Source organism: Neltuma alba, unplaced genomic scaffold, assembly GCF_004799145.2.
Source record: "Neltuma alba isolate B1F8T4 unplaced genomic scaffold, ASM479914v2 tig00013204_pilon, whole genome shotgun sequence".
NCBI lineage: Eukaryota > Viridiplantae > Streptophyta > Magnoliopsida > Fabales > Fabaceae > Neltuma > Neltuma alba.
Genome location: NW_021637509.1, coordinates 10357 through 33913, shown reverse-complemented (window position 1 = coordinate 33913; position 23557 = coordinate 10357). Strand labels below are relative to the sequence as shown.

The window sequence follows — 23557 nt, the reverse complement described above, 5'->3', positions numbered from 1 at the left end:
GTCTTCTTCGTCTTCTGCTATTTTGGTTTGCTAGTCGTTGTTCTAATGAAATAGTTAAGAAAGCACTTTTTTTTTTTTAATATAGCTTGAGTGTTCGGTTTCAAATATTTCAAATAACGAGTTGGCAAAAAAACAAAAGATGACAAAAGTAAATGTAGAAATGAGCTTATTGTCAATATTCTCGGAGAAATTTTGAGCACATAAACTAGTAAAGTTTTGTATGGTAATCTACAATAAAAAAAATCTTTTTTATTATTTGGGAGAATTACAGGGAAGAAAAATATTGCATAACAGCTCTTCAAAGTTGCTATTGCCTACTCTGAAACTTGTTATTACAGGCTGTTTAGGTTGTTATTAAGACTTTTTAGTAATTTTTTTTTGGACCTCATTATAATTCTCCCTTGATTATTAAAAAACATATTCATAACAATTATTTTGGTCTTATTATCACCTTCATAAGTTTTTTTAATGTTTAGGAATTGACTTTAACTTTTCATCCACAACTGTTCTTATTTTATTTCATCAAACAAGACCAAATTCTTACTTTATTTCTTGATAAGACGAATTCTTACTTTATTTCTAAGTCTTGTATACAAATTATTGATATAATTGTACACAGTTTCGAACAATTTTTTTCCTATTCGTAATTTAAAAGAGAGACACAACTGCCAATATCCGGAAAAAATTGATACAAGCACATTCGTCCCTTGTTATATTTTTGGTAGGCAAGGAAAAAAAAAGGGTTGTGTGAACACTGACCAGTACTGCTAATATACAGAAAATCACTAATGTGCAAATTAGAAATTTGAGGGTTTGATTGTTAATAGAGTTGCGAGGCACATGGAAGTCAATTAGTTTTAGTTGCACCTTCAAAAATATAAGTGGTACCAAACCTCCTAAAAGTCAATCAAGGGACTGATCAGTAAGAAATAAAATTAAACCAAAAAAAAAAAGAAAAAGAAAGAAAGAATAGGACCAACTTCTTCATACTCATTCGTACGCAGACAGACTTGTCTGTTTCTCGTTGCCCTTTTGACTATGCCAATGTTTGGACCATTCATAACGTGCAACATTGCTCCTTCCTTTTTCCTCACCTACACTCTAACCAACTCTCCCGCAACCTTGTCCTCATTTAATCACTATTTTTTTTTCGTATTCTTTTTTTTGTATTAAATCATGCAAGAGTAGGCACTAACTAAGAACATGGTGCTCCATATGCATTTATGTATGCAAAATTTGTTGGTCAGCTCAATAATTTATAACCCTTATCTTGTTCTTTTCAAGTGAAGTATGGTTGAAGTATTTTCCATTTTGTGGTATTCACGTAGTACAGCTGATGCTTAGACTTGATGGTCAGCTCAATAAATTATAACCCTTGTCTAGTTTTTTTTTAAAAAAAAAAAAAAATTCCGACCACAATAAACTAACCATTACACGAAGATATGTGGTATGGAAAGAAATGCATGGTGCACAAACATGTCTTGGATGCCGCGTTTTATTTAATTTCCGTGGAACTCAACATTTCTGGAAGGATGAGTAAGTCCTGGGTGAGTTGTTAACCTTAGAACAAATAGGTAGTTGAAATTTCAGTTGACTTCAGATTTGATCGAGAAAGTGATGAAAACCTCCAACAGTTATTTCATACGTATATGGGTTAATGAATATAGTTTATAACTTGGGTAATAGTAAAAGTTCTTATAAACTTATATTTTAGATTAGTATTGATCATTTATATTTTAAATAAATCGATAACTTTTTTTCCCTGTTCATTCGGCCAATAGCTTCGCTCAGGAGATGTTAAGTTTAAATATAAGAGTATTCCATAGGTTTTACCGTATGCATAAGCCACTATAGGATCTTAAATATACACGTTATGGGCGGGTAAAAGAGGAAACTGGCCGGACAATTCAGGTTGTCAGGTCGCACAGACAAACTTTTCCAACCCTTTTTGGCCTAAAAACGCTTCTGATGGGCTATCCTTTCTTCAAAGGCCCCAGGAGGCAGCAGTTCAATCTCATAACCCATAAAAGAATGCTTCACTTTAATCTCTCACTTCGCAGCGTCTCCAATTCGTTGACCATTTGCCAATGTTCTGGAGAGAGGCTGGTCTCACCAAAGCTCAAGGACATGAGACGACCCATTGTTAACCATCTGTTGTGAGCAGGACAACAAAGCATGCACTCAATATACAGTTTAGATATGAAAAACAATGCTAGCATTAGCAATGCAAGGAGTATGTTGCTAACTTGCTAAGATCTTGGGGATTTAAACTCCTATCAGCTTGTCTTGCTGCAACTAAATCATTTTCTACCACCTGCAAACACAAGCCACCGGTATAAAGCCTCCAAAGATGCTTCAAGTTGTGTCATTTTAACAGATTAAGAGTCAAAATAACAGGAAGGAATCCAAGCACTCAGCATGAGCGAGACTATTTTAATTTGTTGGTTAACTATTTTCCTGTCAACTCAAAAGAGGCCTAGTTGATCTGAACTTTAACAAGATGACGCAAACCTTCTGCATTTCTGATTCAATAGAATGCGGTAGCTGTCTAACAGTAGCCAAATACCACCTCCAAGAGTCTAAAGCTTCTCCAACAACAGTTTCAGTAGCATTTACAACAGAAGGTCGGAAGGGTACAACTACATCAGCTGGCAAGATATTTGATTTCCCTTCTGACATGACTAGCAGCTGGACATCGGTGGCCATTTCCATTTTGTAGTACTTGAAGTCATATTCCAGCTGAAACACAGTATGAAATGTTAGTTTCTTCACCTCTACTTTCAAATAAAACAATTGCAAACAAGCAGCTGCAAAAGGAGAACAGCATTTTAAATTTTGTCAAATCTTTTGAGGAATGTTAGACATTTCTAGCAGTTGTGCAAGGCATTTATAAATTTGTCTTCTAAATGGACAGTCATACTAAAACAATTCCCATGACTAAAACGAGTGCCAGACAAGAAAATAGCTACCTTTTGAAACTCCATTAAATTTTTCAGAAGCCTTGCATTCTCCACACCCACAGAGTTGAGGGCTCCCGCCTTTAATTTTGTTTCATCAACAATTAAGTGAGTGCCTTCAGCTAGCTGCAGAGCTCCAGTAACCAGTCTAGAGCATCAACACAGGCACCCATAAATGCGTGTTAATATAAGAAATAAGGTGCCCGTAAATCAGAAGAACTAGAAATTAGAATTACCTGTTTGTATCATAATCTTTCCTTGGCGCAAGTGCAGTTGTGTTTAGGTACTCCACGGTAAGGGGTATACAATGTGTGAAAGGCAAGAGATTCTTCACAGCAAGAATTAATATATTTCCAAAGGCAGACATAGTTTCTTTGCTAAAGCAAGTAAGATTTAGTGAAAGCTTGCCCACCGCAAGAGTGTCTGCTCTAGCATGTACCTGCTCAAGAACAGACTATCATTATAAGGGTCCTCAATTGTGAGGATAGCTGGAAAAATACCATACGCTGAATACGAATTGTTAGCCAGACAGGAATCAAGGCAGCATTTACAAAACCATGAAATGACTGGGGAGAAACTTCTAAGAACTACGTACCCTGGATAGAAGATGTAGCAACAAGTAATGAGCAGCCACAGCATCATTGCCAAGAACGGACGTGAGATGTCTGAGTAGAGCTTCCCTGATCTCTCTGATCAAGTGAGATTTTGGCTGCGAGATCATGTACATCCTTTTTCAGCAAAGACTTTCCAATCAATGAAAATAACAAGAGAACCCAGCTCAAGATGTAGAACTTTAAACATACGAATCAAATTCCAAGTCAATCATTCAGATTAAGTGAATTATACTTAAGCAAGCATGCAAATTACCTCTATTATGGGGTTATTCTGAAGGAAATCTGAAACTGCAAGTTTTCTGTGAACAAAACAATGAAGGCGTGGCACCTGCACCACAGAGGAAAATGGATATGCATATGTTAAAAACCAGATACTATGTCACCATAACATTAAATTGATGCTCCTTATAGTTGTGCCTGAAGGAACAAGGAAGCCTGTCAGATTAATATATGCTTTTGGGGGGGAAAACAGGCGTTTTAATTCAATTAAGCATTAAATTGTCTGGAAGTGACAATAAAGTAGAGTTTTAGAGCTAAGTTATGTTTTTGTCACACTTAAAGAACTCTTCCGACTTTCAAGTGACTAATCCCAGGAAAGGACCTGCCATGGCAGGAAGAAATTGTGAAAGTTGTAACAACACCCCCCCCCCCAATAAAAAACAAAAGTTTGTCCCTTAAAATCCAGAACTTGTGCAAACACGCAACGAACAAATCTCCACGACACGAGATGGGGATTGGTAATTCTTTCATTGTAAATTGCAATAAACACCTTGTTAGCTGGAAAATGCTGCAATGGGTCATCACAAAAATCATCTGAAAATTCAGAATCTCTGCTGCCCACAGGAGGCTCCGCACTAGATGCAAGGATACCCACAAACTCAAATACATCATTCAGCTTTAAGTCAGATTCCGGAGAATCATATATCTGTGAAAAAAAGAATGAAAATGAAGGAAAAAGACTGAGAACTTCAGAAAAAATGTAAAGCAATAACAATGAATAAAAGCTTTTTATAAAAAACGAAAAATCTATGTCAATAAATTTCATAAGAAATTAAGAGAGGGACAGACAGAGAACAGTTCTTACCTTCACAAGACAAGGAAGTGAATTACCATCACAGCCTTGCACAATACTCATACCAGAGCTAGAACTCTCAGGCAAAGCTCCCTGAGATTGGGTAGCAAGGGAAGTGTGTTCATCTTCTCTCTGTAAATTACGCCCAACAAAAACCATTAAGGCCAATGGCCAATCCTTGAAAGAATCACTACCAGAGCCCACTAATATGTCTGAAGATTTAAAAAAACATAAACACTAGAAAGAAGCTACACTATTCATAATTTGTGAACAGCCCAAATACATAAAAATTTTACATTTTATGTTGATATTGGTAAAAATTTGGGGGGGGGGTCAAATCAAGTCAAAGTGATACAACTAGAGCTAGCAAATCATGCAATCAAGACCTAAAGCAAGCCACTTAAGAACATAACTCATGGTTGCTTCTCTTCAGTGAATGAAATAAAGAAAAAAAGAATGAGTAGCATAAGTTCTACATACCATCTTTTTGGTATCTGGAGAGCCTTGAACCGTATCAGCTGAGACCTATGAATTCAGTATGCTGGTAAGAATGATGAAATATAAATTATCCAGCAATTAATGCTGCAAAATTTCCAAAAACAACCTAAAACTCACTTGTAGGTGTCAAATTAATCACTCCCTTTTATGCACAAAAGAAAAATACCAAGAGAATATTAAATTAGAAAATGCATTAATATCTTGTAACCAAATCATTTGAAGGCAAGTCACTCAATTTCAAAGAACTAATGTTAAATTGACAATTTGCTACTCATCAACTAATTATTTGTAAATTTTCAATGTCTAAGGCAATGATCTAACTATCAACAGCATGGCAAGGCCGGAATATACATGCATATCCTTGCATTCATCAGACTCATCATCTGCTCTCCTCCGCTTTTCTCTCTGTTGAAATGTCCAATCCTCATATTGATTAGTTACTTCTGTTGAAATTTCAGTCCATGCATTCTGCCCCGGGACCTGAAGGGGGGGGGGGGAACATAAATCATTGAAATCCTACACGTTAGGCAAGTCTTGAATCACCATCGTTATTTTCCCAAACAAGATTCCCACTTCTAGGATGATAATGGAATTTGTCAGAAGCAGAAACAGTTTAGATTCTTGTATGAAAGCATCTGAGATTGGTGCAGCAAGCATCCATGTTGAAAGAAAATGTTGACTCTAGAGAACTCACCGGAACACAGTATAGTAACCGCCGTTCCCAGATTCGCATATCTGCTGAGGAACCCATAGGAAACTGAGCTACATCCATAAATTTGTTGGTCCTCCACACTGAACCATCCTTCAAAATTGCAAAAAAATAGTTCGCTATCATCAGAATTACTTTGTACTAGAGATTAGAGATAGTTGGTCCATAAATTTAGATTAATGACAAGAAAAAATACCTTATAAGCATCAGAATTACTTTGTACTAGAGATTAGAGATAGTTAGTCCATAAATTTAGATTAATGACAAGAAAAAATACCTTATAAGCACCCACATAAAGCTCATTCCCAATCATGTCTTGTATCATTCCACGAAACCGAACTAGAGTATTGGGTTGTACCCATCTGAGTGTGGCAGGAGTCAAAACCGGAACCTGAAACAACACATCCCAGGTAACAAATTTATCACCAATGAATACATCACTAGGAGATATGTAACAGATTAAAATTACAAAGAATAAAAGAACCAATTGATCTAGTAATAAAATAATGGATTTGCAACATACAATGAACTAATTAAGCTCTAAATTCCCGAGAAAGAAAAGGTTAAAATACTCTATTCGCCTTTTGCCAAGTCCAAATAAACTAAATATACAAAAAAGTCATAAACTTATGAGTTCCAGAAAATATTCATGCTATGAGGTAAAGACAGTAAGTGATTTTAAAGATCGGGTAGATTATAGTGAACGATAAAGACAGTTATGAGATCCCATAAAACTAGAAACTGGGTAAAAAAAATATAAATACAGGAAAGAAGAAAGCGAACCCGAGAAAGTCCAGGCTGATCAAAGAGGAAACCGCTGAAGAGATCAATGGCGCCCCAGTCCTTGGCGTCAAAAGAAGCAGGATCGGAGCCCGAAGCAATCGCCTTCTCGAACGTTGATCTCACGACCCCGAGAGGATTCACCAGAAAATCGTATGGCGGTCCCACCATTTCTTAGTCCCGAATCGCCAAATTACTCGGTCTTTCGCCTTCGCTGCGCAGTAGAGCGTCACGAATCACGGAATCAGGAAGGTCGGCGGTTCACTACCCGTTCAGTGATCAGTGGAGATATGCAGATTGTTTTCCCGCCTAAACTTCGCGGGCTGTTTATTCCCGCCATCTCAGCCCTAGTCTCAGTTCTCTAGGGTCCTAAGCCTCTCTCTTTCAAATTAAAAACACAATTTTATGCAATAAATATAGAAAATTTGTTATAAAGTCCCAAAAAAAATAGTTATTAAAAAATTTCAGTAAGAATATATAAGCTTCTAATAACAAATTTTAAAGTAGAAAATGATAATTTTAATGCTACTTCTCATTCTTGATATGAAAATTGGTTATATACTTAGATTTGATTATAAATATAAAAACCTTAATTCAAAATATTCTTACTGATGGTAAGAAATTTTAACCAAGAAGTAGTACCAATGTACTTAATTAAAAAAAATAATTTATGTGAAAATATATATTTAATATAAATAACTAATTTAACTAATTTTTTGAATTTTTTTAAATTAATTATCTAACTCAATCAAAGCTACTAGTTTTTTTTTTTTGAATATGGAAATACACATATCGTAAATTTTTAATTTTTTTTTTCCTCCACAACCTTGAAACGTTCCACTGATTCAAAGTATATCTAATTCAGTTGTAACAAAATCAATCAACTTTAATTTTAATTTTACCTATTATAATGTTGTTTAAACATTAGAAAAACAATCATTGATTAAATTTTATCAACTTTGATTAATGTTTGCCAACCAATTTTCATTAATTTTAAACGGTGTGGTTTTTAAAACGAAAAATGACACAAAAATGATATTTAAACTTAAAAATCCTAAAATGGTCATTTGAATTTGCAAAATTCTAATTTAGACATAAGTGACCAATTTGGATTTGTAAATTTACTCAAATGATCATATTGCCCTATATTTATTTATTATTTTTTTAAAAACCAAATGCCCCAACTGGCCGGTTGTTGGAGCTCCGACGCAGGCAACAATTTTTATTAAAATTTTTACAATTTCAGTAAAACGGTTAATAAGTTTTGTAACGCTATTAACAAGTTTAGTGTTACGGTTAACAACGGATTTTTTAGAAAATTCAAAAAGTAGCATTTTTACAACTTCAGTAATACCGTTAACAAGTTTCGTAACCCTATTAATAACTTCGGTATAGCATTTAATAATAGGTTTTCTTAAAAATTCAAAAAAAAATAGCACTTTTACTACTTTAGTAACTAATTTTTTTGAAATTTTTTTTATAATTTCAATAAAACAGTTAATAAGTTTTGTAACGCAATTAACAAGTTTAGTATAGTAGTTAACAACAGGTTTTTTAGAAAATTCAAAAAATAGCATTTTTATAACTTCAGTAATGCTATTAACAAATTCCGTAACTCTATTAACAAATTCGGTATAACATTTAATAACAGGTTTTCTGAAAAATTCAAAAAGTGACATTTTTACAGTTTCAGTAATGCAGTTAACAAGTCATGTAACAATATTAATAACTCTCATAACCATAATGACTACCTAATAAGTGAAAAAAATTTTGTTGTACAACTTTCATAGGGAGCTAATATTAAAACATCAACCTTTATAAGAGTTGTTGATATCGTTACATGACTTGTTAATTGTGTTACTGAAATTGTAAAAATGTCACTTTTTGAATTTTTTAGAGAACTTGTTATTAAATACTATACTGAACTTGTTAATAAAGTTATGGAACTTGTTAACGGCATTACTGAAGTTGTAAAAATGTTACTTTTTAATTTTCTGAAAAATCTGTTATTAACTGCTATACTATACTGAATTTGTTAATAGCATTACAAAACTTGTTTACCATTTTACTGAAGTAGTAAAAATTTTCAAAAAAAGTAGTTACTAAAGTTGTAAAAATGCAATTTTTTTAATTTTAAAAAAAACTTGTTGTTAAATGCTATATCGAAATTATTAATGGAGTTACGAAACTTATTAACGACATTACTAAGGTTGTAAAAATAGTATTTTTTGAATTTTTCAAACAATCTATTGTTAACCACTATAATGAACTTGTTAATAGCGTTAAAAAACTTGTTAATTGTTTTATTGAAGTTGTAAAAATTTTCAAAAAAAATTGTTGCTGACCGCAAGAGCTTCAGTCACCAGAGCTCCAGTGACTGTGGCCACTTGAGTTTCGGTGACCCCTGCTGGCATCAAGCTCTAGCGACCGGTTGACCAGTGGAGACATTTGCTTTTTTAAAAAATAATAAATAAAATAAAGGGCAACATGGTCATTTTAGTAAATTTACAAATCTCAAATTAGTCACTTATACCTAAATTGGGATTTTACAAATTGAAGTGAGCATTTTAAGATTTTCAAGTTTAAGTGTCATTTTCCCTTTTTAAAATGCTCAAGATCAAAATGAAATTCCCAATTTCTTGGTTTAGGCGAATAATTTGATTTGACTATTTTTGTAATTTACACATCAAACTTGCATGAGTATAATGAATGCGTCGGTTGGGTGAAAGATAAAAAAAAAAATATTTATATCAAAATAATTCGGGAAATGAAAATAAAAGAAAGTAATGAAATCATAATAATCTAATACCCAAAAAAAAAAACATAGAAATAGTATCAGAGCCTCATTGACTACATAATGCTTGGCATTTGAAGCCTGTATTAGTTATACAAATTTATATTACCCGAAAAAAGAAAAACAAAAATGAGTCTAATTACATAACATGCGCGAGCCTAAACCACATAAACCATCCCAACCTCCAAGAGAGACACTGGTGGAACCTTAAGCGCCACGTCCGGCCCTCTACAGTTTCTTCTCAGGAAATTGTAGCCATAGTTAACAGCCATTCTCTTTATCAGAGATGATCCTTGCTTTGCCCTCACATGAGAATGGCCTAATACAAATGCTGTCCCTGCTTGCTGAGCAGCATACAAATCTTCGAGCTCTTCTTGCATTTCCACCCCCATCTCACTCTTTGTCTCGTTCTCATCATCATCAATGGCAAACCTTACTCTTCTCTGAGCCACACCCATTGGTTCCATCTCTATGACGTCTGCCACACTTTCTACAGTTGGGAACCCCACTGATACGCTTGCTGGCTGAACTGTGTCCTCAACCTCATAAGGTGGAATCCCAGAGAATCCAATTGTTCCTATCACTGTTAATCTGTGACTTGCTGATTCGTTGGAGTTTGAAGCATCATCCTCAGTGCTTATGTTAGATACTCTTGATCGGTACCAATCATAGCGGATGAAATCAGCCAGCTTTTGTACTAGTTCAGATTCAAAGGAGTCAACATCCTGATGAACATCACGGTATCCATATCTGACTATGCACCTGTAGGACCTATGATTGGCAGGCCCTACCCGGCCAACAAGGTACCTTTCTGCAGAAGGGACATGAGGGACTGGAACTGATTTTATGCATACAAAGACTAGGATGCGGTGGAACGCAGGGAGGTTGGTGACAAAGCGGGAGAAGTTAGCCGGGATGCCAGATGTCAGATCAGTGAACACTAGGCCTATTCCTGGCACACGAGCAATTCCCAAGCTCGGACCTAAGGCTAACAGCCATTCAAGGGAAACCTTGTTGTGGAGGTCAAATTCATATTTCTTGATGGTTGCATAGTGCCAAACCAGCATTATGGTCATAAGGAAGAGGGCAAGGAGGATAGGAAGCCATGCGCCCTCCCGGAACTTTGTCAGTGAAGCCGAGAAATATAACAGCTCAACAGAACCAAAAAACAGCAGGAAGCAGAGGGCTATGATAGGTGGTTTATGCCAACAAACTATAATCACCAATGAGGTCAGGCATGTCGTCACTAGCATCACAGTCATCACTGCTAGTCCTGCAACAAGTAAGTAGTTGTATTGTATCCATTCCAATACTCACACTAATACATAATAAAAGCATAGGCAAGGTGGAAATACTGGTACAGGTAATCAAAACAGGCATAAGAACTCACCAGATGCATTTCCCATGTGTTTTGTATCCCTGAATCCAATGGTCACCGCAATGCACAGGATCATTAGGATCCAATTGATTTCGGGTATGTAGATCTGACCATGTATCTTGTCAGATGTATGAACAACCTTCACTCTTGGGAAGCAACCAAGCGACTGGCTCTGGTTTATGATGGAAAACGTTCCACTGATGATTGCTTGGCTTCCCACAACAGAAGCTAAAATGGCCAAGACAAGCACTGGCCACCTCACCTTATCTGCAACAAGAGGGGAAAAATCAGTGTTACATTTTTATGGAGTATACTATTGTAATAAGCTAGGACGACCAGACGCTGTTGAGGAAATAATTAAGCAAAACCAACGTCCCGGATGTTGCAAAACAACATTCCATCTAACTGTTCTAGTAGCTTTCTTTGGATTGTTATGCTAAGATACTAATATGATTGCCTTAATAAAATGAGCATGAACATGGAATACCTGGAACTGAGACATAGAAACTGATCTCGTGACTGGGATGATGATGATATGACAAGTAGGCAGCTTGACCCATATATGCCAATATAAGGGCAGGATATACCAGAAAGGTGAATGCAGTCTGCACAGCACAACTTGTTAAAAAAACTCTTTAGAATGTAATCTGACTTTTCCCAGGTTTATATAACAAGCATCTGCAACCAAAGAACCCAAAAAAAAAAAAAAGGATGGCAGGACGACCTGAATGGCTGCATATGAGAAATGCCCAAGATCAGCAAACATAGCTTCTGAGCCTGTTCAGAACGTGCCCACATCAGATTATGTTTCAACTGGTAAAGTTACATTCGAATTACATGACTCTGGACGAGTAAAAATTTTTACAGGTTATGTTATAAATATGTGTGTGTTAAGAATTGAACAACTTCAGTTGGATATGGCTCAGATTATAATCGTTCCAAATATTTCAGGCTATACATGATTATAAAATCTGACTTTTTCTGGTATAATACTTGTAAACTATCGGATAGAGCTCGTTGGTAGTTGAAGATGCATTAACATTATAATTTCATTTTCAAGGCTTGTTCAGATCATTTACTACACAAAAATGAAATAAGTAACTTCTCAGCCTTATGCTGCTTCTACTTTGATTTTAACATGAACATGCTACAAGTATTGCCAATCCATATCACAGGACAGATGTTGCATCCAATCTTCAGGTTCACTGTTTCATGAAGGCGTCACACTCCATCAAACTTTGATGGGTTATCATATGCTAACCAAAAAAAAATCAGAACGGAATTTATTGCGCCACCTGAGGCTAGCTCAGGTGGTAAGTACGGGATGAGGGTAAGGGTGAAAGGTCCAAACGCTGCAAATGTTAAAAATAAAAATTAAAAAAAAATTATTCTGATGGAAGTGCAAATGGACCTCCCTTGTAACTTTCCATAGTAAGTTACTAAGGAAAAATGCATGTTCCGAATAATTGTTTCAGGATTGATACCACAAATAATTGCGTAGACTGAGACTAAGTACATGCTCATAAAAATCATGGTTTTGACCTATGGCTGAGATTGCTCACAAGATGCTCCTAATCTAGACATATATTCTTGCAAGGCTGTTTATAAGATGCTCCTAATCTAATATTCTTGGTCAAGTCAGGAAGAAATGCGTGTTTCTGCAAAGACAGAGCCCACGATTCAACTAACATATAAGAGTACACAAAATATGGAATTTTACCCCGTGCATGCATATTTCACTTTTACCTGTTATGCACAACAGTATTCCGCCCAAAGACATCCATCCGCTTATCCTCGTCTTCTGCAAAAACCTGAACATATAGTATGGTGAAAGGGCTTTATATACATGGGGATTCCATTTGAATATATTATACAAGCCTAGGGTACTGATGCATAGGAGCCATGTCAGCACAATTGGTGCAAAAAGGAATCCCACTCTGTGTGTACCATAATGTTGAAGTGCAAACAAACACACCAGTATGAAACAAGTGATGGGGATGACAGCATCTGCAATTTCAAAGCAGCTAATGTTGAGTTCCAAAAAGAAAAAATGAAGGAAGAAACGCAAGTTAATAAATTCCAACAAAGTGAAACAATTGTCGAGTCCCAAAAATGCCATTAATAACCTCTTCTACCACCATACCGTAAGATGTTGCTGTCCAATGTTAATGGTCAGATAGTCATATTTCAGGGCGTAAATGCTATAACTACCCCATCCAAAAGCCACAAATTAAAGGAAAACTATTGATGAACCATCTTTCTTCTTTTCTTCTCCCAACCAGTCTTGAAATGTGTGAGTAAAACAACTTTATGTGCGGATTAGCCAGAAGATAGTTACTCGGATATATATATTAACTGAAGCAGAAAGAAAATCTCAGGTAAACTTACACTGGTGGTGTTTCTTGGACATCGATACCTCAAGACCGGAAACTGCCGAGAAAACTACACAAGCAAAGCAATTACTCAGCAAGCTTACAAGAAACTACTTCGTCATGGGTGCAAAATAACGAGGAACCTTACCAGAAATGGCTGGAGTAAGAAGCCCATCCCCAATTACCATACAAGTGCCAAGAAGAACCACAATTAGCAGAGCCGTGTGCAAGGCCTTGTACTTCTCAAGTAGTTTTTTCACTCTAGAACTGTTTCTCTCAGGAGGCTGCTCCATTATATACGTAGATAGTGCTTCATCGGCAATCTGTCTGTTCGGTAGAAGGCTAACCTTGGCATGCCTGCAAATCAAGGAATATAGGGCAAAGGTACCGCCTGCAAAAACATGTTGTGAAACTATCACCTGGATGACAAGAGCATACAGGATTCTCTCATTTGTTCGTGTGCTTACCCTCTCCGTTATCATCAGCTCGAAGGACCACGAACACATACTTGAACAGTGGCACCAATGTCAGAGTCCAGAAGACAAAAGAAAGAGCTCCAAAAATTTCTTCATTCGTCTCCGAGTGTTGAATGTCTTCCGCAAATGTACTCTTGTAAACATATAACGGAGAAATGCTCAAGTCCCCGTAAACTACGCCAAGGCTTTGGTAGGCCAGGAGCAGAATAGTCTTCCAAGAATTCTTCTGAAATGTGATTCAGCAGGTTAATCTATAAGAAGTCTGATAAATTCAGAAGCATTTTGAACAAGAAATTTATGTACCACTACTTGTCAACCAAAAAACAAAAACCCACATAGATACTACCCAAGGAAGTAGAATCTATATGCGCTAACCTTTGAGGTGTCCCAACACTTCCCATTTTCAGGATCCATTTGCTACACTCCTTATGGTTCACAGATTACCACCTTTAGTATAGAGTTGGCAGCAGATCTGCACCGGAAAGCAGAAAATCCGTCAAGGTACATACCATATGAACGAGCAAATATGTACCAGAGGACCGGAGGAATCTCATATTGATCATTGCAAGACCAATCATGATTTATCATGTCTGGTTACTTCCGTTTCAAAAGAAGATGAGATGAAAGGAGAAACGCTCACTACCTTTTCGATAAACCCACATGACATCCATACCTCTATCACACCCCACCATTCCCCACGAATCTTCTAGAAAACTGAGCACAAATTGGCCTCCTCAGATTAAACAGTGAGAAGAAACCCAGAAGAGCACTATTCCCAAGGCGACAGCAACTCAGAGAACGAGCTCTCATATGAATAAAACAAATGGGAATCGTGAATGAGTGAGTGAGGAACGAGGAGAGGCAAAAATAATAAGAAAATGGTGGGGTAGGTTGGGCTAGAATTCGCAAGTTGTTGTTCAGATATACTAGTATCGTTCAGATAGGGAGAGGCAAGCGCAAGTGCATCCCACGTTACCTTTTTATCTCTGGCTTATGAAAAGAAGCAAGCACCTTAATAATGATCCCCTTCAATTTAAGTCCAGCACAAATGATTCAGCATTAGGTTGAAGAACTAATTGTAGAAATGAATTATCTGTAGGATCATCCTCATATGATGAAGATAGAACAACAAGAAGGCATTTAGGTGACAGTGACCGAAAGGCACAAGCACGTGATTAGGCGACAGTTACAAACTCATCAACTCGAGCCCACGCAAGTAAAGCCGATGTCAAGGATCAGTAGCCATTTTTTCTTACTCTTCTCCTTTACTTCTTACGCATAAAGATACTCCCTTTTCCACTCACACTCGTCATGAATTAAGTGTGAATCATTTTATTAATTCATTCTTTTGTATGTGTGTGAAAGGAAACCAAATTTTTCTAACGGCCCGCCGACCTTATGAAATTCTTTCCTTGTATATATGTTCCTGTCCTGTTGGAAGCGCCGGGCAAAGCTGCGAAATTAGAGGAAAAACAAACCACTATCATAATCAGTGGGTTTTGCAGGAAAAACAAACCAAGTGAAACTAAAAATGGAGAAACACTTTTTCCCAAGTAAAAATCAAAGTGAATCCAGAAAAGGAAGAATAGAATCTTGGAAGCAATTGAGGAAAGAGATACGCACACAAAAGAGCACCTAAAAGGCAGAGTCATGTGCATCAATGAATGCAAATGTAAAAGCCCATGAGAGGTGAACATGCTCCATCTCTAGCAATATGGTCTAGGGGTAAGCAACAAACCCATTACCCGCTAGCCCGCCCATAACCCATGAAATTTTTGTCCATTTAAACCCGCCCAATTAGCCTAAATAAGAAATTATAAACGGGCAGGCTTAAATGGGCGGGGTAACCCATTAAACGGGTTGGGCTATGGGCAAGGTACTGGGCTGCCCATACCCACCCATTTAAATTTTAAGTTTTTAAAATATTTTTATTCTTCATTTAATTGATGATATTGTTTCTCATTCATATTTTATCAAACCTTCATCATATTTGTCTAAGTTTTTATTTTATCCTTTAGGTAAAAGTTGGAACTTTCAAAGTTTATGAGACTTTATGATTGGTGACTATTTTTATGATTTTATCAGACTTTAATTGTTTGCAAATCTAAGTGAGGTTGTGTGATTGAATATGGTTGATGTTATTTCATATTTGATTTGCTATTTGGCATGCAAAATTTATTGACAGCTTCATAAGGTTACATATATAAAATAATTATACTGAAAAAAATTTTAAAAAATAAATGAGTTACCCCATAACCCGATCAGCCCAAACGGGCTGCCCCGTAGCCCATTTAATATGGACTACTACCGGGTTATGGGTTAGCCTATGCCTATTTATAAATAAATGGGCAGGCTATGGGCTAACTTTCGGGTTAGCCCACCCCACCTATTGCTCAGCCCTAATATAATCCAGCATTAACGTCACCTTCCTAAAGCGATAATGACAACATTTTTTTTTTTTTAGTTACAGGAGGGCGGGATCGAACCCGCATTACACACACCCACGCACACACCCACACCACTGGGCCAACAGGCCGGTGGTGATAATGACAACATTAATACCTGCTTTTTTCCCGTTTTCTTACACTCGACTCCACTAAGCCTTCATTTTACTATGAGTGTCTTTGTCCCTTCTGATTTCAGAGACTCAACCCAACCGCTTTTTGGCTGCGTCTATAATATCATCGTACTTCTTCGAGCTTAACGATGGCGACGTTTAATCTCTCAGAGTAAGGGATCTTTGCTGTGGAATCAAGCAACCCATTACATTCACCCGTGTGTAAGTTTGAAATTCAAGAAACTATGGAATGGCATACTTATGCTTACCAAACTTTCAAAAAACAAAAAATTCACCCTTTCTTGCAAAGCTCAAGCCGGAAAGTAGATCCTAAGAACAAAATGAAAAGAGGCGTGAAGGAAATAGATATATGGATTCAATTTTGGAGAAAGGCTGGATTTTGAGCGTGAAGCAGTGAGGACAGTGAGGAATCCAGTTGTATTATCAATATTATGTGAACAGAGCAGAGACAGGAGCTGTTTAAAGTACTGAACTAACCGACAATGGCGAATGTCGCTTAAATAAAGAAGTGAGGAAAAACAACGTTCACTGCTCTTGTTCAGAATCATGGCTAGAATGGGATGAAGAATTTTGTTCTTTATATATAAAATATGCATATGCGTGTGTATAGCGGTGATGAAAAAACACAATACGAAGAATTTACCAAATTACTAGAATTTACATGTTCCCGTAGGGAATACTTTGGTATTCTTTGTCTTGATTTGATCGTCTGAAAATATTATTAATAGCATGGTACTGCGTGGTCGATGCAGAGTCAGTGTTCTAATCCAAGGTTGGGATTAAAAAAATGAGAGATGATTGGGAAGCAAAAAGTTGGCAGCACAAGGGTCAATATTCGGATTTTGAGAAAGAAAGAGGCTGATTAGAATAAAGTCAGTGGAAAAGGAAAAGGATCATGGAACGTGATTCATAGCTAATAAATTATTAGTAATAACTGTCCGTATGAAGCCGCCCGCTTTATGTGATTGAAGCCTAACCCATGAAGAAGTTGGAAAACGGAGAGCAGAGTCAGGAGACGGATATGCTTTTGACGGTATCTGTCTTCCGCAAAAAAATTAATTAATTTTACTGTAGACTTAATTATACATTGATTGTTAATTAATACCATACGTATTAGTCATCTGCACCTAAATTACTTTTAATATATTTCACACAGACAAAAAAAAAATCTTAAATTCATTAATCTTATTTTAAAATTTAACAACTTTTTAATTTTATTCCTATTTAACATATACTCTGTCTCATTAGACTAAAGTCAACACAATAGTAAATGAAGGATAAAATTATATATTTATATAAAAAAAATTATCTCTCTGCCTTATAAATGAAATCAAAAAATTTATTCTCTTTCTACCTTATAAATAAAATAAAAGGAGTATTTAACTTTTTAGCATCTATTTATGTAGGAGTATTATGTGTTGAATTCATATGATTAACTTTGATTTAGTAATTGATATTTAATTTAAAATTATAATTTATAAACAAAACATGAACAGATCAAATTCCTTTCAATGAATTTTTTTATTAAATAAATATTATTTGTTCGTTTAATTAGGCTTGTAGGGAAGTTTTTCATTATTCATTTCTACTCAGCTCTTTCATTAGCTGTGTAGTCCCGTCCCCCATCAAATTTACTAATTAATGTAACAAACTCTACTACTTCCACCTAGAGTATGCTTCTCGGTTCAAATATTAAAACATAAAATATTTGAATTCAAATAATAACTGAATAATCAGAACATTCTAGGTCTGGGTCATCTTGGTTAGGATCCTGAGATTCAGGGCTTTGATAAAGGGAATTTGTCATCTTGAAAGAAAATATTAAGAGGCTTAGGCAATAAATATTTAATAATATTGAGACTCTTTATATCTCATAGGCCACCGCCTATTTTATTTAATTAATTATAAAAATCTTTGATTTAGTGGCCAAAATCCATCCCCTTCTGACATGTATTTGCGTGTTTTGGGGGGCGGGCGGTGTGTGGATATATATGCGCGTGTTTTAGATTTGATACACTGCTTCAATAAAACACACACACACACTCTCTACTTTATCGTTATAAACTGATTTTGAATCTTAACGTGTTTGGTTTATCAGAAATAATATCGTCCCGAAATTAGAGCTCAAAATATAGGAAATTGTCAGGATAAATAATGACAATTTTTTCCATCTGTATCCATATTAATTAGGGAGAGAGTTTTAAATATTCCTCTGATCCTATTTATAAGATACTTTCACCATGTTTCATACAAATCAAGAAAAACTTTAAGCTGCATTAACTCTTCATTAAGATGTAACAATTTTCCAATTTTATCCTTATTTAATATATATATACCTTCTGAAAAAAATAACTATCTATACTACAATAAATGAATGACATTATAGTACATTCACGGTAAAAATTTAATAAAGTAACGTATAAACATGACAAAAAAAATTCTCTCTATGTTCTATAAATAGAAATAAAGGAGTATTTATTAGCATGAAATAAGGGGTGCAAGACCATTTTAAAAGCAGGACATCATTCCTCAGAAGAGATGCAGGCCTTGTTTAGATAGCAAGCTAAACCATGGTTTGGAGACCCAAACCATGGTTTAGGAAAAAAAACAACCCAAATAGGCACAAATTATTTGAAATTATGATTTTGGAACCCAAAACTATGGTTTCAGGAGAAGTGAATCCATTCTGCTTCTGGCTTAAATTGGAGAGTGTGATTGTGCCTATTAGAGTAAATCTCAACAATAATATGACTTTAACACCCCTTAATTAATTTTTTATAAACATATTTAATCTTATATCTTATAAATAAATATACACATATTAATTATTTATTACTTATATTATCTTATGTATTATTAATTATGTTAGTAAAAAATATATTATTAACAATTTTATTCTTTCAAATTAAAATATATCATACAATCTATGTTTTATGTAATTATCATATTAACTTATGTTTTTTTTAATAATTTGTACATATAAAAAGTACTTCTAATAACAACTATCCAAACACTCTCACTTAATCACTTTTTCACAAAATCTATTTTTTCCAGAATCTATTCTCCAGAAGCTATTCTCTAAACTATGGTTTGGTTTCATCCGAACACACCCGCAATCAGGCAAAATAACAACCAACTTCTCTCATCAAGCTCAGCAGTTATTGACAAATAGGTGATATAGTTCGTCAAACGATGCAAAAGTTATCATCCACCATATGGTAATAGCTTCACTAGGTATTTATTACAACTTAGACCATCCTTACATATGCGCATGGCTTCTCTCCGCTGCGTCCTTTTCTCCGCTGCCCTCCTATACCTAAAACCACGACGTTTGGGTGGAAAATAGGGTTCAATGCTTCTTCCTTTCTTTTCTAATTAAGATTCATTGTCTTAAAATATTTTTAAAAAACACTCAATATTTTAAAATAATTTTTTGATATACTCAGAACCATAAAATATCTTTTCAATAACACTCAGTATTTCAAAAATACACTCACCAGTTAGTGTTATTGGAACCCAAAATTATTTTAGGATACTAGTATACTACTGAAAAATGTACTAGGGTGCTTATTGTGCTAAAAAATTATTTTAAAACTCTGAATGCTCCTAAAAAAAAACTTTTGAGGGTGTTGAGTATATTTTTAGGATACTGAATGTTATTAAAAAAAAAAAGTTTATGGGACTGTCAAAAATTATTTTAAGATATTAAAAGAATAATTTAGGATGCCAAAAAACGCCCCAAAGAAACCAAACACTTCAAAGCTAACCCATCTGCTTCTTTCTCCCACGTGTTTTTTAGCAATATGTAAATTATTTTTTCAAGAACACCCCATATCTTAAAATAATTTTTTCTGTAACACTCGGTATCCTAAAAATATGCTCAACACTTTCAAATATTTTTTTCTAGGAGCATTTAGAGTTTTAAAATAATTTTTGTTATAATAAGCACTCTAAAATATTTTTTCAGTAGTATCCTAAATAATTTTGGGTTCCAATAACACTGAGTGCTAAGTGTATTTTTGAAATACTGAGTGTTATTGAAAAAATATTTTACGGTGCTGATTATATCAAAAAAATTATTTTAGAATATTAAGTGTTTTTTAAAAATATTTTAAGATAATGAATCTTATTTTTAAAAAAAAAGGAAAAAGAAGCATTGACCGCTATTTTCCACCCAAAACGTTGCAGTTTTAGGTGTAGGAGGGCAGCGGAGAAAAGTCATACGCCTTTACGTATATGTGTCTAACCAAAACCCCTCAGTGTGGGCGGAAAAATCAAAACCTGTCAGTTCTATGAATAATAACGACTTAACATCATTCATTATAAAGAGTTGACTGCTAAAAATATCCTTATTGATTTTGAAGGACTCTTATCAGAGAATAATTTTAACATATATGATTGAAAAGAATAGTTTAAAGAAATTAATACATATTTATGATAAATATATAACTTAACTAATTTTTTTAATATTATTAAATTAGTTATTTATTTATGTCTTGGGTAGTATCATCCATCACCCTTCATGGTGTCCACCGATTCCACCATGACCACTGTTACCATTCCATCATGAGAACCTAACCATATATCCACCTCAAGAACGATATATCCTTCCTGATGATCTCCCACCTTTGTCATCCAGAAATTGTGGGCACAGAAAGCCCAACTCCCCAATGATGTAAGCAAGCACCAAAACAGATGCGACAGGGTACAAACGTGACGTCATGTATCTCTCTCAGTATTGGGAGGATAGCCAGGAATATTTAAATAGAAACTAAACTATGATTTCAAAAGTGCTTTTACAGTTTACGAAATAAATATGTAAAGAAATTTGTTTTGTTTTGTAAAAAAATATTTCGTGGAAGTACTTTTGAGGATTGCCAAACAGCCCTACAGTGTATGTAATTTGACATTGATTTCAAGTAGGCTTCTATTTTGTGGTCCTTTTTGGTCGGACAATTAAATATTATAGGAAAAAATATGAGAAATATATGGAATGTTTTCTGTGCAATTAAAAGTATTTTCAAATCAAGTCTCAGTTAAGCCATAAGCATTAATATTAAAATCCCATCAATAAACATATTTTTTAATATTTAAACTTATATTATTCTCTCTCTAAGTAAAACTGCTTCTCATCTCCAATATCAATTTATGAGTTGGTCGATGTTGAATTAATGAGACAGGAAGTAGGTAAAGGGAGGGCACAATTATTTCGCATGTGGATATGGGCGGCTGTTTCATTGTGTGGCCTCAATTATTGACCCCACTCAAATTTGCTCCAATCTATATATGGGAATAACTTATTTTACAATTGATAACAAAACTTGAAATAAATAAAGTGAGTAAAGATGAAAAGTAAAAGCAAAATTTAAAATTTGAATGAACGCTGTTTATACTACCTCCGATCTTAATTATAAGAGCTAGTTGACTAATTTGATGAGATTAAGACAAGAAGTTAAGTTAGTTATTTGTAATAAATATGTATTATCTTTCTTGAAATATCCTTATTAATCAAGTGTATTGACTAGAACTATTATTGTTAGAAAAATTATCTTGAAAAAAAAATATAAATATTAGAGATAAAGTAGATTGGGATTTTATATTTAGGACAAAAATAAAAGTCAAATAAAATTTTATATTAAAGTTGGAAGGTAGTAATTAAGAAAAAACAGATTAAATTTTATAATTGATAACTTTTTTAATACTATGAATGTTTTGAACCCATTTGCTCACTAGGCCTTTCTCTACTTGAAATGAGAGGCAGGGAGGCGGAGAGGCGGAGATGCAGAGAATAATAATACTCCTCCGGTCCTTAATATAAGATCCATTTAACTAATTTGATTAGATTAAAGAAGTTAGGTAAATTGGTTAATCATAAAAAAAGTGACACATTTTTCCTAAAATACCATAATCATCTGTCTTAATACTCCATCTCCCTCTTCTATTTGATTATGGTTGAGGGATAGGGATAATTTAGAGAAAATTAATAAATATGAGAGATGGATCTTATATTTAGGACCAAAACTAACACAATAATTAGGTCTTATATTAAGAACAGGAGGAGTAATAATTAATTATAAGGATGAAAGGTGAGTGAGGAAATAAAGAATGGTTTTGGCGTGGCACTGTTGCATCCACAGAAATGCCAAAAACCATTCACCGAAGCCTGCAGTTCGTTGTCCGGTGTCCCCTGACCATTCACCAATAATTTGCTTTTGGTCGCCCCCCATCACTGCCACCTGTTCCCTATATTACCCCTCCACGCGTCTTTCTTCTCCCGCTTTCTTCCTCAACGATTATGATTGTCACTGTTCATTTAGTACTCTAGTACCTTAATTTTATTTTTAAGGTATAATTTTATTTTTCATTTTTTTATTTTTCATTTTTCATTTCTAATTTTTTTTATGAAATTTCACTTATTTTTGTGTAATTTTATCTCTAATTTATAAATACAATTATAAATAAAATTGTACCTAAAAAATAAAATTAGAAATAAACTTTACCCTGCAATATTTAGAAGTTGGTTGGGATTGACTGATTGAGTTTGGTTTGAAATATAAACCTTTCATTTATTTTATCCCTTATTTTTATTATTTTAAAAAATTATTCTTATTGATTACAGATATTAGGACAACTGCTATAAATGAGTAGTTTTATTAAAAGCAAATGATTTTAGAAGTTATTTTGAAAAAAATCAACATGTATATTTTACTAATAATAAATTTAACTCTATTTTCAATCCACTTAAATTAGTTAAATATATCTTATATTAAGGATTAGAACTAGAATGCTATATCAGTATAAAATTAGCTTATTTATTCATTTATTCAAATAATATTCCTTCCGTTATTGTATATTTCTTCAGGTTATATTTTATGAAAAATACGAAGAAATTTCGAATTATTAACTGAGAAACTTGAAAAATATTTTTGACTGTATGAAACTAAAAATTTATCAACGTGAACGATCACTTTGATGCTTGGAAGTAAAAAATTATGAATTTTTTTTTTCCCTTGCCTGGGGAAAAAGATTAAGAACTGCGTTGAGTACACTTCCTACCAAATGGTTATGATATTTGGAAATGTGAAATTAGTGAAACTATTTTAAAGCAAAAACAAAATGTGATGTCAGTAATGATTAATGTGTATACACTATATACATTATTTCTTTCTTATACTTTTTTTAAAAGTATTTTACAAATTTACCACAACCACATAGTGGGGAAAATGAATCGAGTACCTTGTATTATATTTTCAGGTCACAAGGGAAAAAATTATTTAAAATTTGGTACTAATAATTACTTTGGTAAAATACGAAATCAAAGTTACGCAA

General features: G+C 34.4%; 2 protein-coding genes across 6 annotated transcripts; both read right to left on the bottom strand.

Annotated features, from left to right (window-relative positions):
* Positions 1-1827: 1827 nt before the first annotated feature.
* On the bottom strand, positions 1828-6927 carry LOC114735363 (mini-chromosome maintenance complex-binding protein). Of its 2 annotated transcripts, none has more exons than XM_028923054.1 (14): positions 6634-6927; positions 6128-6241; positions 5836-5943; positions 5493-5621; positions 5124-5168; positions 4656-4775; positions 4341-4496; positions 3825-3899; positions 3553-3666; positions 3194-3396; positions 2970-3105; positions 2512-2739; positions 2247-2314; positions 1828-2151 (listed from the first exon to the last, which is right to left on the bottom strand). In XM_028923054.1, exons 1-14 carry the CDS (start codon positions 6799-6801, stop codon positions 2037-2039), a joined length of 1779 nt encoding a protein of 592 aa, XP_028778887.1. In that variant the 5' UTR covers positions 6802-6927; the 3' UTR covers positions 1828-2036. The 2 variants fall into 2 exon arrangements, with proteins under 2 accessions (XP_028778887.1, XP_028778888.1); XM_028923055.1 differs by having other exon boundaries at positions 5523-5621.
* Positions 6928-9414: 2487 nt separating this feature from the next.
* Positions 9415-16551, bottom strand: LOC114735357 (potassium transporter 2). Of its 4 annotated transcripts, XM_028923046.1 has the most exons (12): positions 16477-16551; positions 16213-16393; positions 15046-15103; positions 14026-14122; positions 13642-13876; positions 13323-13565; positions 13191-13244; positions 12549-12809; positions 11527-11579; positions 11290-11407; positions 10815-11069; positions 9583-10697 (listed from the first exon to the last, which is right to left on the bottom strand). In XM_028923046.1, exons 4-12 carry the CDS (start codon positions 14062-14064, stop codon positions 9583-9585), a joined length of 2373 nt encoding a protein of 790 aa, XP_028778879.1. In that variant the 5' UTR covers positions 14065-14122; positions 15046-15103; positions 16213-16393; positions 16477-16551. The 4 variants fall into 4 exon arrangements, with proteins under 4 accessions (XP_028778881.1, XP_028778879.1, XP_028778878.1 ...); XM_028923048.1 differs by lacking the exons at positions 15046-15103; positions 16213-16393; positions 16477-16551 and adding an exon at positions 14294-14562 and having other exon boundaries at positions 9415-10697; XM_028923045.1 differs by lacking the exons at positions 15046-15103; positions 16213-16393; positions 16477-16551 and adding an exon at positions 14291-14562.
* Positions 16552-23557: the final 7006 nt, after the last annotated feature.